At 38.0% G+C, this 17,072-nt stretch overlaps 1 protein-coding gene across 1 annotated transcript in view; it reads left to right on the forward strand.

Annotated features, from left to right (window-relative positions):
- LOC122800485 overlaps nucleotides 1-17,072 on the forward strand; it is a 215,108-nt gene that overhangs the window by 88,404 nt on the left and 109,632 nt on the right. Inside the window, exon 5 of the mRNA XM_044069926.1 lies at nucleotides 8,815-8,901. Coding sequence (XP_043925861.1) covers nucleotides 8,815-8,901 — 87 coding nt within the window. The remainder of the gene's footprint in view (nucleotides 1-8,814; nucleotides 8,902-17,072) is intronic.

The following is a 17,072-nucleotide window of genomic DNA, read 5'->3' on the forward strand; positions in this document are numbered from 1 at the left end:
AATGTGGTAAGAATTGTAGCCTGGTAATGCAGGGGTGCTCTCTGGAGCCTTAAACCAGGTCTCTGTTACTGCACAGATGTCGATGTTCTCCATCTTAAAGAGAGCCTCAAGTGTGTGCATTTTGAGGTTTAGACTTCTAGCATTGAGTAACATTACCCTTAGATTTTGCTTGTTTATGTCTACTATGGCTGTGCATTTGACATTTGAGCCTTGCCTAAAAAATGCACTATAGGGGCAGCAAGAGCCTCAGCCAGTATCTGGAATCCAGCAGTGACAGGTGCAGGCCACCTCTGGCAAAGCATCGTGGTTTGTCGATCATGTCATCCCTGGCAGATAGATACTGGATCCCCTTGGAATGACACCAGAATCTTAGCCAATTGTTGAAGTCAATCATTTTGTCCTTGTACTGTGGCATCATTCTGGGTGATGGCAGGATGCTACTCAGGGCTAGTGTAATACCTGCCTGGGCCACATGGTCAGAGAGCTCCTCCATGTCTCTTTTCATGTAGTCCAGGGAAGTATGTCTCTTTTCATGTAGCCCAGGGAAGTACATCTCAGGTCATTCACATCAACATGGACAATGACAAAGTCATACTTGTACTTGTTATGGAGTGACCTGAGTGTGTGCATTATATGGTGGATCCTGGCATGTGACAGGCAGCTGGCAGTGACTTTCTCCTTATTCAGCCTGGTGAGGGGGACATCAGTGTGCCTGACTATAGAGTCGCCAGTGACTAGTGTGCTGGGTACGTTGTTTTGCCTTATGGGCTGAGGTTGAGTGGCACACTAATTTTGTGGGCTATGTGTCATTCGGCTAGTGTTGGGGAGTGGTGGTTGCTTGGGTTTCAGCTTTGGAGGTCGCTGTTGTTTGGGTAGATTTTTATTGAGAACCTCCGTGAATATAGGTGTGTGTTTTGTATTACTATGTGTGGGTTTGGGAGGTGCAGGTTTTGACGGACTATGTGTTGAGTGTGGTGTGGTGTTAACATTCTTCTCTTGACTGTCTAGTTCAGTCTTGGATTGAGAGAGCTTGACTTCCAGTTTGGCTATATAAGTGCATCTCTCACAGGTTTTAGTGTTGGATGGTAGGAGAAGAGGGTTGTCAGTGCACATGAGGCAATTGCTACATTGCCCCAAGATGCCCAGATTCATCAGGTGGACAGGAGAAAACATCAGGAGCTGACCCTTGGACATGCCTGGTTAGTGCTTATTAATTTAAGTACTGGGAGCTGATTTCCTCTTGATTAGTGTGGAAAGTTGAGTGCTGCAGTAATTTGTAGATTACTTAGTGCTTGCAGCGAGAACTGGAGAAGTGCAGAGCATCAGGAACAGTTTTGAGTGCTAAAACTAGAAGATTGGCTAGTTTTAAGGGAACAGGAACCATTTTGAGTGCTAAAACTAGAAGACTGGCATGTTCAAGGGAACAGAAACAATTTTGAATGCTAAAAGTAGAAGACTCATTAGACCCATTATAGAGTACAATGCCCCTTTTGGTATGTACCTCACAAGACATCTACAATAACTGGAAAGGCCGCAAAAATACCTCAGAAAGAGGATTACTGGCCTCAAACAGATGCCTTACGTAGACCGACTCAAAAAACTCCAGCTTTACTCCGTCGCATATCGTCTACTCAGAGGCGATGTCTGCCTAACATACAAAGCTATGTCAAACCCAAAGCTGTTGGACATGCTCCACTTAAAGAAATCCCAATCCTCTGAGCTACACGCTCTAGGGACCTAAACCTTGTCGCCACAATAAACAGAACATGCTGGAGGGATAGATTCCTGTCCCAGAGACTTCCCATACTCTGGAACAGACTACCTATCTATGTCAAACAGAGCTCCTCATTAGCACTCTTCAAGAAAAATCTTGATGGTTGGATGGGTAGTAGGACATTCACCCCGCGGATCACTTCTGTGGTTCTGCTTGACAGGGGCACAGGAAAATAATTTTCTTGGGTGGCGAAAGCCAGGGTACCTTTTTGGCTAGGCTTGTATAGGCCCTAGGGCCAATAGCCTAGTACCTACCTATGAACCTATGAACTGGCTAGTTCAAGAGAACAGAAACAGTTTTGAGTGCTAAAACTAGAAGACTGGCTAGTTCTAAGGGAAAATCTGAAGAGACGACTTTCTGGCACCGGGAATAGTTTAACTGCAGTTAAATGCCACTGCACAGTGTGCAAAACCACGCAAACATGGTATTTAAACAGAAAGATGAAAGGAATAGAAATAGCCCAAAACGGCCAATAAGACTACAGATTCTGAGCTGAAACCACTCCTCCAGGCAACAGATAGGCTGATTCAAAGCTCACCACTCTCACTGATGAACAGAGAAGCTTCCCTCTATCTCAGAAAGGTCTGGGCAACACAGAAACTTACAAACAGCCCAGAATTCAGCAAAATCTGAAAACTGGACTCTACTAGCTCTAGAAAGGCAGAAAACAAGTACAGAGATAGGATTTTTTTTTGTTTTTGTTTTTTTCAAATGTTAGAGCAGATACAAGTAAAACAAGCCCTTTTAAAGCAGGAAATGGTGATCACACTTCAGTGCGTAGCCCTTTACAATTAAACGGATGAAAAAGCACTTAAAATGATCAAAGTGCAACAATATAAGAATAATAAAAAAAAAAAACAGTTCAGATAAGTAGCACAGTTAAAAATGGTTGGAATAATGTGGCTAGCAAAAATAAGCAATAAAAAGCAAAACAGAGGTCTTCATGGTAAGAACCTTCCTTCTTCTGTTAGGGCTCATTCTACTACAGCTGTGGCTTGTTTGCTTGCTTTTTTCAAGGGGTTAGATACTAATTCTATTCTTGAAGCAGCTATCTGGACTTCTGTGCATACTTTTACTGAGAAATACACATTGGATGGTATCTCCAGAGCTAGAGCTGGTTTAGCTAGGGCCATTCTTCATGGCTTCTTAGAGGGCTCCACTGCTCCTTCCTATTCCAAGTTTCTTCTTGAGCTTTGGTACTATCCCATAAATGAAGAATACTGCAACAGTGAGTGTACAGACATAGTACAGTTGTGTAAAATCTTACCATAACAGTAGATGTCCTTTCCTTCACTATTGCAGTATTCACTCCCTCCCTCCTTCCCCATAGTCCTTTTCCTTCCTGGATGTACTGGTTACCTTCTGGGTTTCCTTAGAATGGGCTCCTACTGGGACAATTGGTTCTGAGGATGGTACATCTGGATGTCACCTTTATGCCCTATGTTATGCAAAAAGCATATGGGTGACATTCGGCGTAGGTTAAAGCAACAGTAGGCTTTGGTATACTGGCCAACGTTGGGGTTCAATGGCAGGGAATACCATATGTGAAGAAAACTGCAACAGTGCAGAAAGGACATCTATTGTTATAGTAAGATTTTATACAACTGTACTTTTCTTAATGAGGGCTGTTGAAGTGTGGCCTCCCTTCAGTTAGTTGCGGCCTGATATACATTTTAGTCTGCAATTTGGTGTAGAGCTTTAATACTACGCCTTTCCTTGCTATATGACCCTGAGGAAGTCAGTTAAGCAGAAGGTGCTCCTGGGCTGAGCCTGAAATAGTTCTGTGTGGATCAGTGTTCCACTCTGGTTAACAAATGCAATATACTAATTAATATTATCATCATTCAAATCATTGCACTTTAAATGTGACCAACATCTCAAGTCAATGAAAGCATCATGGCACGAACGTGCCACAACTGTCACTGGACAGAAAACAGCATAGTAAAACCAACACATGGTATGCAGCAATTATATGTTAAAGTACACATTACTGGGTAAACTGTGCCTAGGACATGTTCCTGTGTTATAATAATGACAGGACACATATGAAGGGATGTGTTGGTGTTATTATAATAATGACAGGACACGCATGAGGGGATTAGTTGGTGTTATTATTATAATGACAGGACACACATAAGGGGGTGAGTTGGTGTTATAATAATGGCAGGACACACATGAAGGGATGAGTTGGTGTTATTATAGTAAAGACAGGGCACACATGAGAGATGAGTTGGTGTCATTACAATAATGACAGGACACACATGAGGGGAATAAATTGGTGTTATTATAATGACAGGACACACACGAGTGTATTGTGATAATAATGACAGGACATACATGAAGGGATGAGTTGGTGTTATTATAATAATGACAGGACACACAAGTGGATGAGTTGGTGTTATGATAATGACAGGACGTACATGAAGGGATGAGTTAGTGTTATAATAATGGCAGGACATACATGAATGGATGAATTGGTGTTATTATAATAATTACAGGACACACATAAGGGGGTGAGTTGGTTTTGAACTGGGCAAAACAAAATTTTAGAATGTATCATGTGTGGCATGTGGGGCAATAATCTGCTATACATGGGTAGCTAGATTGTGTTTGTAGCTGATGAAACCTAGAAAAAGGTAGTGTTACTATTGTTTGCACTGTTTCCAGGTATTATACGCAGGTGACAGCCCATCCTTCCAGGGAGGCTGTGCTTGGTATTATAGTAAGGGCTCAGTTACTACCCAGCTGGTTTTGGCATTGCAAGAACATGCAGTTTATGCTTTTCTTTGGTGACCTGTTCCAAGGCAACCAGTGAGAAGCTGTGAATGCAATGTTTACACTATTTAGTTTGTTTAGTTTGTGCTGCTCACTGAGGTAGTTTTCTGGTGTGCAAGCATTGGCTACCAGTCACATTTCCACCTAATGAATATAGTCTTTGCCATCAGCCTCTGCAGACATAAAAGTGAAGAACAAGGAAGATATCTGGTGCAGACTCCATACCATTGTAATACATCTGTGCCTGGTATAAGTATGGGGTGATACAGACCAAACAGACAAGGTTCTGAAAATGCAGTAATTGCACAGATGTATGCACTTTATGCCAGTGCTAATAGATGACAAGTGGGCTAGCACTGATGGAAGTGTTATGCTTCTGCAAATGAATGACATGCAAGCTTGCACAGATCAATGCACAGTGTGCTCTGTGCATCTGCTAAGTAGTATGGAAGCCTGCAGCATTTGCCTGTTAATAAGTGACGTATACCTGCAAACAACACATTAGTGAAAGCACTACTGACAGCTGCATTTTGCCTGTTGTTATTGTGTAACATAACTAGTGTGATGCCTTTATGTGAATGAAAGTAGATATTTGTATATGCTTAAATGTTTATACGAAAACAAATCTAAGAAACTCATGCTGCAATGCACATGAGTATGTAGTATTGCTGTCATGAACAATGCAAGAATGTCTGCCAATGTGCATTGGAAGGACACAGAAGTAGTCATATTCAGTGTCAGAATGTATTGACATCATAATCAGCAGTGTAGGGGTGCAATAATAATATCATAGTCAGTGTCAGAGTGTACTGACATTATAGTCAGCATTGGAGGGGCACAGTAGTAATGTCATAGTCTGTGTCAGACTGTACAGACATCCTACTCAGCATTGGAGGGGCACAGTAGTAATGTCATAGTCAGTGTCAGAGTGTACTGATATCCTAGTCAGCATTGGAGGGGCACAGTGGTGCAGCGGTTAGTGTTTTCCACCTCACAGCAAGAGGTTCTTCGGTTCGATCCTCGACTGGGGTGCCTTCTGTGTGGAGTCTGCATGTCCTCCCTGTGGTCGCGTGGGTTTCCTCCGGGTGCTCCGTTTTCCTCCCACATCCCAAAGACATGCTGTAGGTAGATTGGACACTCTAAATTGGCCCTAGGTGTGAGTGTGTGCATATGTGTGCCTTCTGTGGAAGGTTGGGCACCGGGCTGGCAACTCGACACCGTAAAACTCCACTGCCAATCATGAGCGGACAGGTGATCCGCTGTGGTGACCCCTAATTGAGAAAAAGCCAAAAGAAGAAGAAGAAGATGTAGTAATGTCATAGTCAGTGTCAAAGTGTACTGACATCCTACTCAGCATTGGAGGGGCACAGTAGTAATGTCATAGTCAATGTCAGAGTGCACTGACATCCTACTCAGCATTGGAGGGGCACAGTAGTAATGTCATAGTCGGTGTCACAGTGTACTGACATCCTACTCAGCATTGGAGGGGCACAGTTGTAATGTCATAGTCAGTGTCAGTGTGTACTGACATCCTATTCAGCATTGGAGGAGCACAGTAGTAATGTCATAGTCAGTGTCACAGTGTACTGACATCCTACTCAGCATTGGAGGGACGCAGTAGTAATATCATAGTGTCAGATTGTACAGACATCCTACTCAGCATTGGAGGGGCACAGTAGTAATGTCATAGTCAGTGTCAGACTCTGCAGACATCCTACTTAGGATTGGAGGGGCACACTAGTAATGTCATAGTCAGTGTCAGAGTGTACTGACATCCTAGTCAGCTTTGTGGAACACAGTAGTAATGTCACAGTCATTGCAGAGTGTACTGACATCCTAGTCAGCTTTGAGGGACACAGTAGTAATGTCGTATTTAGTGTCAGAGTGTGCTGACATCCTAGTCAGCTTTGATTGAACATAGTAGTAATGTCATAGTCAGTGTACAGTGTACTGACATCCTAGTCAGCTTAGTGGGACACAGTAGTAATGTCATATTTAGTGTCAGAGTGTACTGACATCCTAGTCAGCTTTGATGGGACACAGTAGTAATTTCATAGTCAGTGCAGAGTGTACTGACATCCTAGTCAGCTTTGTGGGACACAGTAGTAATGTCGTATTTAGTGTCAGAGTGTGCTGACATCCTAGTCAGCTTTGATGGGACACAGTAGTAATGTCATAGTCAGTGCAGAGTGTACTGACATCCTAGTCAACTTTGCTGGGACACAGTAGTAATGTCGTATTTAGTGTCAGAGTGTGCTGACATCCTAGTCAGCTTTGATGGGACACAGTAGTAATGTCATAGTTAGTGCAGAGTGTATTAACATCCTAGTCAGCTTTGTGGAACACAGTAGCAATGTCGTATTTAGTGTCAGAGTGTGATGACATCCTAATCAGCTTTGATGGGACACAGTAGTAATGTCATAGTCAGTGCAGAGTGTACTGACATCCTAGTCAGCTTTGATGGGACACAGGAGTAATGTCGTATTCAGTGTCAGAGTGTGCTGACATCCTAGTCAGCTTTGCTGGGACACAGTAGTAATGTCATAGTCAGTGCAGAGTGTACTGACATCCTAGTCAGCTTTGTGGGACACAGTAGTAATGTCATAGTCAGTGCAGAGTGTACTGACATCCTAGTCAGCTTTGATGGGACACAGTAGTAATGTCATAGTCAGTGCAGAGTGTACTGACATCCTAGTCAGCTTTGATGGGACACAGTAGTAATGTCATAGTCAGTGCAGAGTGTACTGACATCCTAGTCAGCTTTGTGGGACACAGTAGTAATGTCATAGTCAGTGCAGAGTGTACTGACATCCTAGTCAGCTTTGATGGGACACAGTAGTAATGTCATAGTCAGTGCAGAGTGTACTGACATCCTAGTCAGCGTTGATGGGACACAGTAGTAATGTCATAGTCAGTGCAGAGTGTACTGACATCCTAGTCAGCTTTGCTGGGACACAGTAGTAATGTCATAGTCAGTGCAGAGTGTGATGACATCCTAGTCAGCTTTGATGGGACACAGTAGTAATGTCATAGTCAGTGCAGAGTGTACTGACATCCTAGTCAGCTTTGATGGGACACAGGAGTAATGTCGTATTCAGTGTCAGAGTGTGCTGACATCCTAGTCAGCTTTGCTGGGACACAGTAGTAATGTCATAGTCAGTGCAGAGTGTACTGACATCCTAGTCAGCTTTGTGGGACACAGTAGTAATGTCATAGTCAGTGCAGAGTGTACTGACATCCTAGTCAGCTTTGATGGGACACAGTAGTAATGTCATAGTCAGTGCAGAGTGTACTGACATCCTAGTCAGCGTTGATGGGACACAGTAGTAATGTCATAGTCAGTGCAGAGTGTACTGACATCCTAGTCAGCTTTGCTGGGACACAGTAGTAATGTCATAGTCAGTGCAGAGTGTACTGACATCCTAGTCAGCTTTGATGGGACACAGTAGTAATGTCATATTTAGTGTCAGAGTTTACTGGCATTCTATTCAGTCACTATAAAAAGATAGGTAGATGTTTATCTATCTTGTCTCCTTGGAATTACTGTTCTATCACTAGATACATAGATTCTTTACATGTTCACAGTGGCATTCCTACTTAATACACTGTTTTAGTTAATAAAAGAAGAATGACTTTTCTCCATATGATGAATTTTCTGTGAGAATGATTTACATTCATCTTTTTCTTCTTTATTACCAAGTCTGAGTTGGTTATGTAGGATTTTATATAATATTGCAAGTCAATCCATCTTCAAAAAACATTATTTATATTTAAAAAATTTTAAATTATGTAAGCTCTCATGATAAACTCTTTTGAAACCTCATCTTTTTCCATAAATATCTTGCCCACTTGTTCATTTCTTATTTTGGAATGCTGTCAAAACCCAGTCCAAAACAATGAACATATTATTTATGCCAACTGATTCAGCAGGGGCTCCTGTCCAAGTACTCAGAACATTTTCCCGGTTTTAATTTTTATCAGTCTGATCTCTTCAACATTTATAGATTAATTAACAGATAATGTGTTATGATCAGCACCCTTTCTTATCTTCTAGAAAACACAAGGATTTGTTATTTACTCAGGTGATAAGTAGTAGTGACTTCCCTCTTCTGTAACAAGATGCAATTAAATCTCTCTCTCTGTCTTTATAATTATTAATTGCACAGCCATCTATAAAATAGATAAAAATTTATGTAACAAACCACAAGATATGAACTCTAATTATGAATTAATCATTCTTTTTCTTCATCTCTCCATTTCTTTAGATTCTCATATAGTGGGTGTAATTGTACCTGCAGCTACAATTGCAGTTTTACTTTTTGTATCTCTACTGGTTTACGTGATTTGTAAAGGTAAGTGATAAGTTTCCTAATGCTATAACACAAAAACATGATCATTTTTGAATTTTCTGTTTTAACTATTGAAACATGTGCCACTACTAGATCCTACTGTCCCCTGGGATGTATATCATTTACCTTCAATAAACAAATGTATTTGATTCAGATAATAAATATAATTGTTTCAGAGATATGAGATAAGGCTTATACTCTAACTTCAATCTGCCCTTGATTTCTATTGGGCTGGGACTAATGTTCATTATGCACACACATATATATATATATATATATATATATATATATATATATATATATATATATATATATATATATATATATAGGTATATAAGTCTACTGTGTATGACCGAAGTGCCCTAAAGTCGAATGTAAAACACTGACAAAATAAATTTGATCATACACAATAGGGAACATAAACAAAACTGAAAACAATAATATCGACAGAGGAAAACTATCTCCTCTCCTGATATTAAAAATAACTCCTCCCATAACACTAGCGTCAAATTTGTCTGAAAAGTGGTAGTGTTATAGGAAAGTTTTAATTATGTTAAGGAGTAGGGTTATGGTTGGGGGAAGGGGCAGCATTAGGGTTAGCACACATTACTAAAGAGGGTGGGGCTGCTCTGCCATCCTATACCACCTTAGTAGTGGGTACTAACCCTGACCGTAATGCTGCCCCTTCCCAGAATCCTAACACTATACCTTAACATCATTAAGACCTTCCAGTAACACTGCCATTACACAAGACAGATTCAGACACACAAACATTCACAAATACACACAAATAACATTACATCTATCCCCTAACCTAAACCTTACTGTTACCCTAAAATAAACAAACTCATGCACAAACACACAACACTCATCCTTCACTCATCCCTGACCCAAAGCACACACACACGCACACACATGCTGTGACCCCCTCGAAACCCGCTTACCTGTATTGATATGCCGTACCATTGACATATCCACCTTTCGGCCATCCATACTGTCAACATTAAACCACATTCCTGCATTTGTCAGACAAATGTACGTTAGATAAAATGCAGGGCAACCATATTTATATCTATCTATCTATATATATATATGTGTGCGCGGGTGTGTGTGTGTGTGTGTGTGTGTGTGTGTGTGTGTGTGTGTGTGTGTGTGTACTTGGGATGCTGTGTTTTCATTGCTAAATTTTTAATCCTGTTTCTCAGTTTGGCTTTATAACTATGACTGTTTTTATAATTGTTTGTCTTCATGTCTATTTGTCATTAGACCTGGGTTGTGGCTGAAAAGAGTTTTGTACACCCCCTACATGAACAGTATCTAAATAACTAAATATGAAATTAAATAAAGAAGATGATGTAATCATCTTCTACATCCAGTTCACACATCTTTTTTTTCTTTGTTTCCATCAGTTCAAGATCTGAAACTGAGACCTCATGAATGATTTGAATGCTGAATTGTGTTACCCACATCAGCAACTTGTTATTTGAGATATTGGTTCATATTTTAGAAGATGGTACAAAAATGCTGCAGCTTTAATAGGAACAGATTTTGAGGAAGTTTCCATTGACGTTTCTTATGCATTTCAATGTATAAAACTCTTTAATATTATCATCATTATTATTATTATTATTATTATTATTATTATTATTATTATTTGCTCCCTTCACAGCAGAGCTGCCACTGATGCCCTTCCTTAATCTGGGACGTCGAGAGCCACTCCTGACCCCTGAATAGGTCATAGGGACAGGCCTAATTCAATGTATTAATTGTATAAATGTCTGATATATAATAGTTGAACATGAGTTGCAGGTTTAACTGAGATACCTTAGTGATCTACATGCTGATATGTAATCATGTGATCACAAATGTATGATTCCTGTGTTTAGTAGTTAAATATGTTTCAGTGTTTCAGTGTGTTGCATGTTGATAGTGTTAGAACCTCATGTATGATTATTATGGAGGCTGAATCCCAAAAAATAGGGAGTAATATCATACTAGCTAGCCAGAGGTCTAAACTGAATATAAAACTTCTGATCTTCTGAGTGTAGATGTGCTTCTCTTCTTAAGAGGACGGTTATTCCACACATTAGTAACTCTTTCTGTTAGATAGCATTCAAGACTCATATATCTCAGAGGTTTCTCCTGTTCCTAAGCTAGAGACATAACGACATTAGTATGCATATGTATTAGGGATATGGGGGCTGTTTAGGGGTACAGAGGTATAACTCCTCCAACAAAATGTTTTTCCTTTTTTTTGATATCCATTGTTGTAAGAAATGTTTCTTTTTAATGACTGCACTTATGAGAGTCAATCATGTAGGATTCACATTTCTGTCTATCAGTCTGACTTCAGATTCCCTTATAATTTTCATTGGGAGAAAGCAACATGAACACATATTCCAGGCCGGTCAGATAAGACAGCAGGAGCATGCAGGAACATTAGATGTGATAAGATATCATAATTTACTATAACTAATACTAAATATAGAGTAGAAATGCATTCTCAGAAGATGCTGCATATAGTAGTTGGCTTTATGTAAGTGGGCTTTCCATTCAATTTCACAACACATTATTTACCATAACTTTCACAAGTGCTTCATGCCATTTGAAATATGCCAAATAGAAAATTAAGAATAACATGCTAGTATCTCCTGATGTAGTATATATAACCATCAAATTGAATTTTACTGTCATCAGCACAGGGCCTTTATCCACAACTCTTATACTTCCATACCTCTGATTGGCTTATTAGTGCTGAGATGCCCCAATCACATAGCCAAAGAGCAGTTAGACAGTTATCAGTCAAAATAGCAACAATTCCATAGTGACAAATCACATTCTTATGGGGGGCAAGCTCTCCCTGCTCCCTATGGAGACAAGCCCCCAAGACTAAACTTTCTGTCTCTCTCTCACTCTCTCTTGGGACAGATATGGCTAAGCTTGTAAGGGCTCTAGGGCCTTTAGCCTAGTAACTTTCTATGAAGGTATGAGCCTATATATATATATATATATATATATATATATATATATATATTTATATATATATATATGGATTCACTTCAGAAGATCGAATTTCCAAAATCTCGAACTGCAAATAACTGAAACCAAAAGCTCGAGTTTCGGAAACTCGAACTTCTGAAGGGAAACCATCAAAAAAAAAAAACACAAACTTGCCCCCCACACCCCCCTACTTAAATATACCAACTCCAAGATTGCGCTACAGTGGGGAGATGGGAAATCTCCCGTCTTGCGCTGTATGCGGAAGCAAAACGGAGATTTCTCACTTCCTGCCAACACCAGAAAACAAATAAAACATTACGCACACAAGGCATACAACAATACTTGCGCCTGTGTGCACGTAATGTATTAAGGTAAGAAGTCTTATTTCTAAACACTACACACATTCGATTTACTAAAATCTCGATCATATGGTCTCACCATATGAAATTAGATTTCAGTAATTCGATTATGTGAAGTGTTCCCATATATATATATATATATATATATATATATATATATATAAATATATAATTATATAAGAAATAACAAAACACAGTCCTACCACCACATCAAAACTATAAAAGAAATAACAAAACAGTGCCACCACCACAGTGGTGGTGGGTCTGTGTTTTGCTATTTCTTTTATAATTTTGGTATTGCAGTCCGCACCTTTAGTGGATCAACCGTGGTTACTTTTTATTCTATTATATATATATATATATATATATATATATATATATATATATATATATATATATATATATATCTAGAGTGAGAGAGAGAGAGAGAAAGAGAGTCTATATTACAACAACGAAAAATGAAAATATCGAGCGCTCACACGAGTGAAAAATCAGAAATGCAAAATTGCTATTGTGGCGGGCTGCCCCCACCACTAAATATATATTCCTACTCTGAGATCGCACTACAGTGAGGAAATGGCAAATATTCTGATCTTCACTGTACTGTGATCCAAAAAACTAAATATCGAATACCTGATTTTTTGCTCATGTGAGCGCGCAATATTTTAATTTTTTGTTGTTTTAAAGTAGACCCTATATAGATAGATGTTGTTGTGTCTTTCGGCTTTTTCAGGTTTGGGGTCGCCACAGTGGAACTCCAGTTTGCTAATGATTGGCAGTAGATTTTTACGTGCCGAATTGCCAGCCCTGATGCACAACCTCAACCTTCAATGAAGGTACACCCATTCAGGCATGTCTCCACACAGAAGACACTCTAGCTGAGAATCGAACAGGACTACGTCTTACTGTGAGGCGACAATGCTACAGCAGCACCACCACCGCAGTTATATATGTATATAAATCAACTAAAAAAAGGTCAGACACACAAGCACTGAGATAAAAATAAATTTAATGGCCACTTCCCAGACCACAAACAACAATATCTAACTGGTTTTACTGCTTTATCAGTGCAAATTTAGCATGACTCACCATATAAGTACTATGTATAGAAAAGCCACAAGTCACATAATCTAACAATCAACATTCAGAAGTAAAATGAACATAGTAAAGTGCATTGTGATACACAAAAATAGGTTTAAAAAGTATTTTAATCTATGGGAAACATAGTCCCTGTTTTGTATCCATAACTTCTCATTATCATTTAAAGTTATCCTACCAAGAAAATGAGACCAGACTTTGTAAAATTACACAGGAAAGAATGAATAAAGAGTTAAATTAATATTTCATAATTACTATACATAACAGACAGCATTTGCTCCCTTTTGTTATCATGTTTAGGACACAGGTGTTTATATCTAAGTACATAATTAATAAAAATTAACCCTTTTATTAAATAATCACATTTTGATGAATTATTTGGAGACAGAATATAAATTCAGTTGTAGGAGAAATAAAAAACTTTCTCAAACTGTGCTCCTTTAAAGTTACGAGTGATCTAAAATGTTTGTAGGGACAATCACCTGGTTAAAGGAAGTCAGGTTTGTGGGAAATGTGTTTTAAATACCATTTCTTTCACAATTAAAAAGTTAGGAATATGTTATATATTCATGCATTCATTGCATGTGATAAATGTTATGTGGTTTCTCTAACCATCTGCCATTATGGTGCATTTTACATGGCACAGACTACTAGGACCTTTAATGACAGAATTGTTTCCTACTTGATTGGTATGAGAAATATTAAGAAAACAGTGCTTTGTATAAACATGCCTTTGTAAACTCTTGTGCTAGGTTTACATTTATTGTAATAGATGAAATACATTGCGCATCAAATATAACATGAGTACATAGTATTTAAAGAAAGTTTTGAATAATAAACTGAAGTTATGAATAATAAAAAGAGGAGCTTTGCTTGCTCTTGGATTAAATGCATATTTTAAACCAGTGCTTATGTATCAGACTGCACTTTAATGTTCATTTAACTTCTGAATGGTGATTGGTTACGCTTGTAAATTGTGACTTCTCTATATATAGCAATTATGTTCAAAGGTTCATAGGTATATACTAGGTTAATGGCCACCAAGACCTTTATAAGTCTATCTATAATCTACTCCCCAATTATCCCAATTATTCCATCATAATAGGGGGGATTGGAATTGTCTAACTGATCCACATAGTGACTGCACAAACAAAAACAAAAAACAACCAGTTCAGATCACTTCAGCCCTAAATGACCTCATACAGAGTTTCAACTGTATCGACCCCTACCTAACTATTGACCATGACAGATCAAAGAACAAATACACCTTCTTTTCCTCCCCACACAAAGTTTGGTCAAGATTAGACTATTTCTTAATATCATCAAACCTCTCCAAGAATTGCCAAAAAATATGAAATCAGCCAAAGAATAATCTCTGACCACTCTAAAATATCAATAACAATCAATACACTTACTTACATTGCCAAACAAGACAACCCTTATAACTGGTATCTAAATAGTAACCTTCTAAACCAAAAAGATGTGGCAGAGGAGATAGGCAGGACAATAACCCAACTTGAACAAGAAGCACTACATACCCAGATACCATTAGATATCCAGTGGGCAGCTACTAAAACTGTATTAAGAGGAATCCTAATGCAAAAAGCCTCAATTTACAAAAAACAGGAGCAAAAACAAATCGACTTGCTTGACTTGCAGTACAACAATATTGAACAACAACTTCAATCTCAATACTCACAAGATCTTGAAAGTAAACTTTGTGAAATGAAAAAAGTACTTTATTCAATTCAGCTACATAAACTATCAGTAAACAAGTTAAAACTCATCCATAAATATTCAGAATGGGCCCAAATACCATATAAGGTCTTAGCAAATAGGATAAACATAAAGAAAACTCTCCAAAATATTCCAGAAATTCAATATAAAGACAGAAACTTATATAATAAAGCAGACATAATTCATTTTGGGAAATATATAACAATGTATACAACCCCATAAAACAACATATGTCTAGCATACAAGATAATTTCTTAAATAACCTAAAATTCCCAAAACTAGTCAAAGAACAGTATAACATATTAGACAGCTCCTTATCAACCGGTGAAATCAGAAGAGAAATAAATAATCTAAAGATTAACAAATCTCCAGGCCCTGATGGTTTCACGGCAACATTTTAGAAAAAATTCAATCACATACTAGCACCAATCTTGTTAAGACTCTACAATCATATCATTCAACATGGGTTCACTGACAAATATTTAAATAATTCAAAGACGATCCTAATACCAAAACCAAATTCTGATAAATTAAACCCTCTTAACCATAGGCCGATTGCACTTATTAATCTAGATATAAACATTTTGACCTCATTGTTAGCAAATAGACTTCAAAAACCCTACATCAAATTATTTCACCTGAACAATTGGGTTTCATGAAAAAAGGCAATTAAGTGATAATATCCACATGCTGGACACCTTAATTTCCCTCTTAGAAAAGGATAGGTTCCCAAGATATACACTCACAATAGACACTTCAAAAGCTTTTGACAACATAGATCTGGATTTTCTCTATTTAACAATGTCACACTTCAATTTTACCCTTTCTTTTATAAAAACTATCAAATGATTTACAACAATGCTACCACTAAACTATGTATTAATAATGTCTACTCCCATCCTATTACTATAACAAATGGAACCCGCCAAGGCTGTCCCCTGTCCCCGTTCTTGTTCAACATATACTTAGAACGGCTATTATTACACATCACCCAAAATACCTACCATCACTTCCCAAATGTTTATAACACAATAGTAAAATACTCTGCTTTTGCTGATGATTTAAATTTATATTTCGAGCTTTCGAACACAGACCTAAACAAAATTATATCTTCAATCGAACAATTTTCCAAAGTAGCAAATTATAATATGAATCCAAAAAAATTCTCTATTTTTCCTCTTAACCCACTAAACCATAAAAACCTCCTGCTTCCCAGTAGTAGACATACCCCTATAATACACGCTAAAATATCTGGGAATACACTTTGCCCACACTTTCAAAGAAACGTGCAAATCAAATCTCTTAAAAATTTGGGAAACAATTAAACAAGACATCTCAGGATGGATAAATATTAATCTATCCCTATTGTCCAAATCAGTCATTATTAAATGAATATCCTCCCTAAAATACTCTTTCAATTTATTAGTCTCAAAATACCAAAAAAATGGTTTACATGAATGGAAAAGTCCCTCTCCAAATTTCTATGGCACCCAAAAACAACACAAATATCTTACCAAAAACTTACAATACCTAAATCAAAAGGAGGTCTGAGGCTCCCAGATTTGTACCTGTACTACCTTATTATCAAAGCAAACAGACTAATTCAAATACCAGAATATGATAAAACCAAAAAGATCTGGTACCCTGCATGGGTTAGGATATGGTCTAACTTATTACACTCACTAAATATAAGCCCTAAAGCTAGCCCTTATCGTAATCCTAACAATAAAATATTTTTCAAAATATACTCTTGAAAATTTAAGAACACAACTAAAAACACCAGGCAGCTATAACTCTATTCTCAGACAAATTATATCATTAACAAAGATGAAGTTCTCGAACTACAAAATGGACTCACAAAATATAGTAATTATTCAAAACATAATTAAATCATTAGCCTCTAAGGAGAAAATGATTTCAAAGACATATAAATTAATTAGTGAGACAAAACATCAATCTGCGCTACTCTATTCAAACTAT

This window comes from Protopterus annectens, chromosome 4.part0 (genome assembly GCF_019279795.1).
Source record: "Protopterus annectens isolate FY-2018-M chromosome 4.part0, PAN1.0, whole genome shotgun sequence".
Classification (NCBI taxonomy): domain Eukaryota; kingdom Metazoa; phylum Chordata; order Ceratodontiformes; family Protopteridae; genus Protopterus; species Protopterus annectens.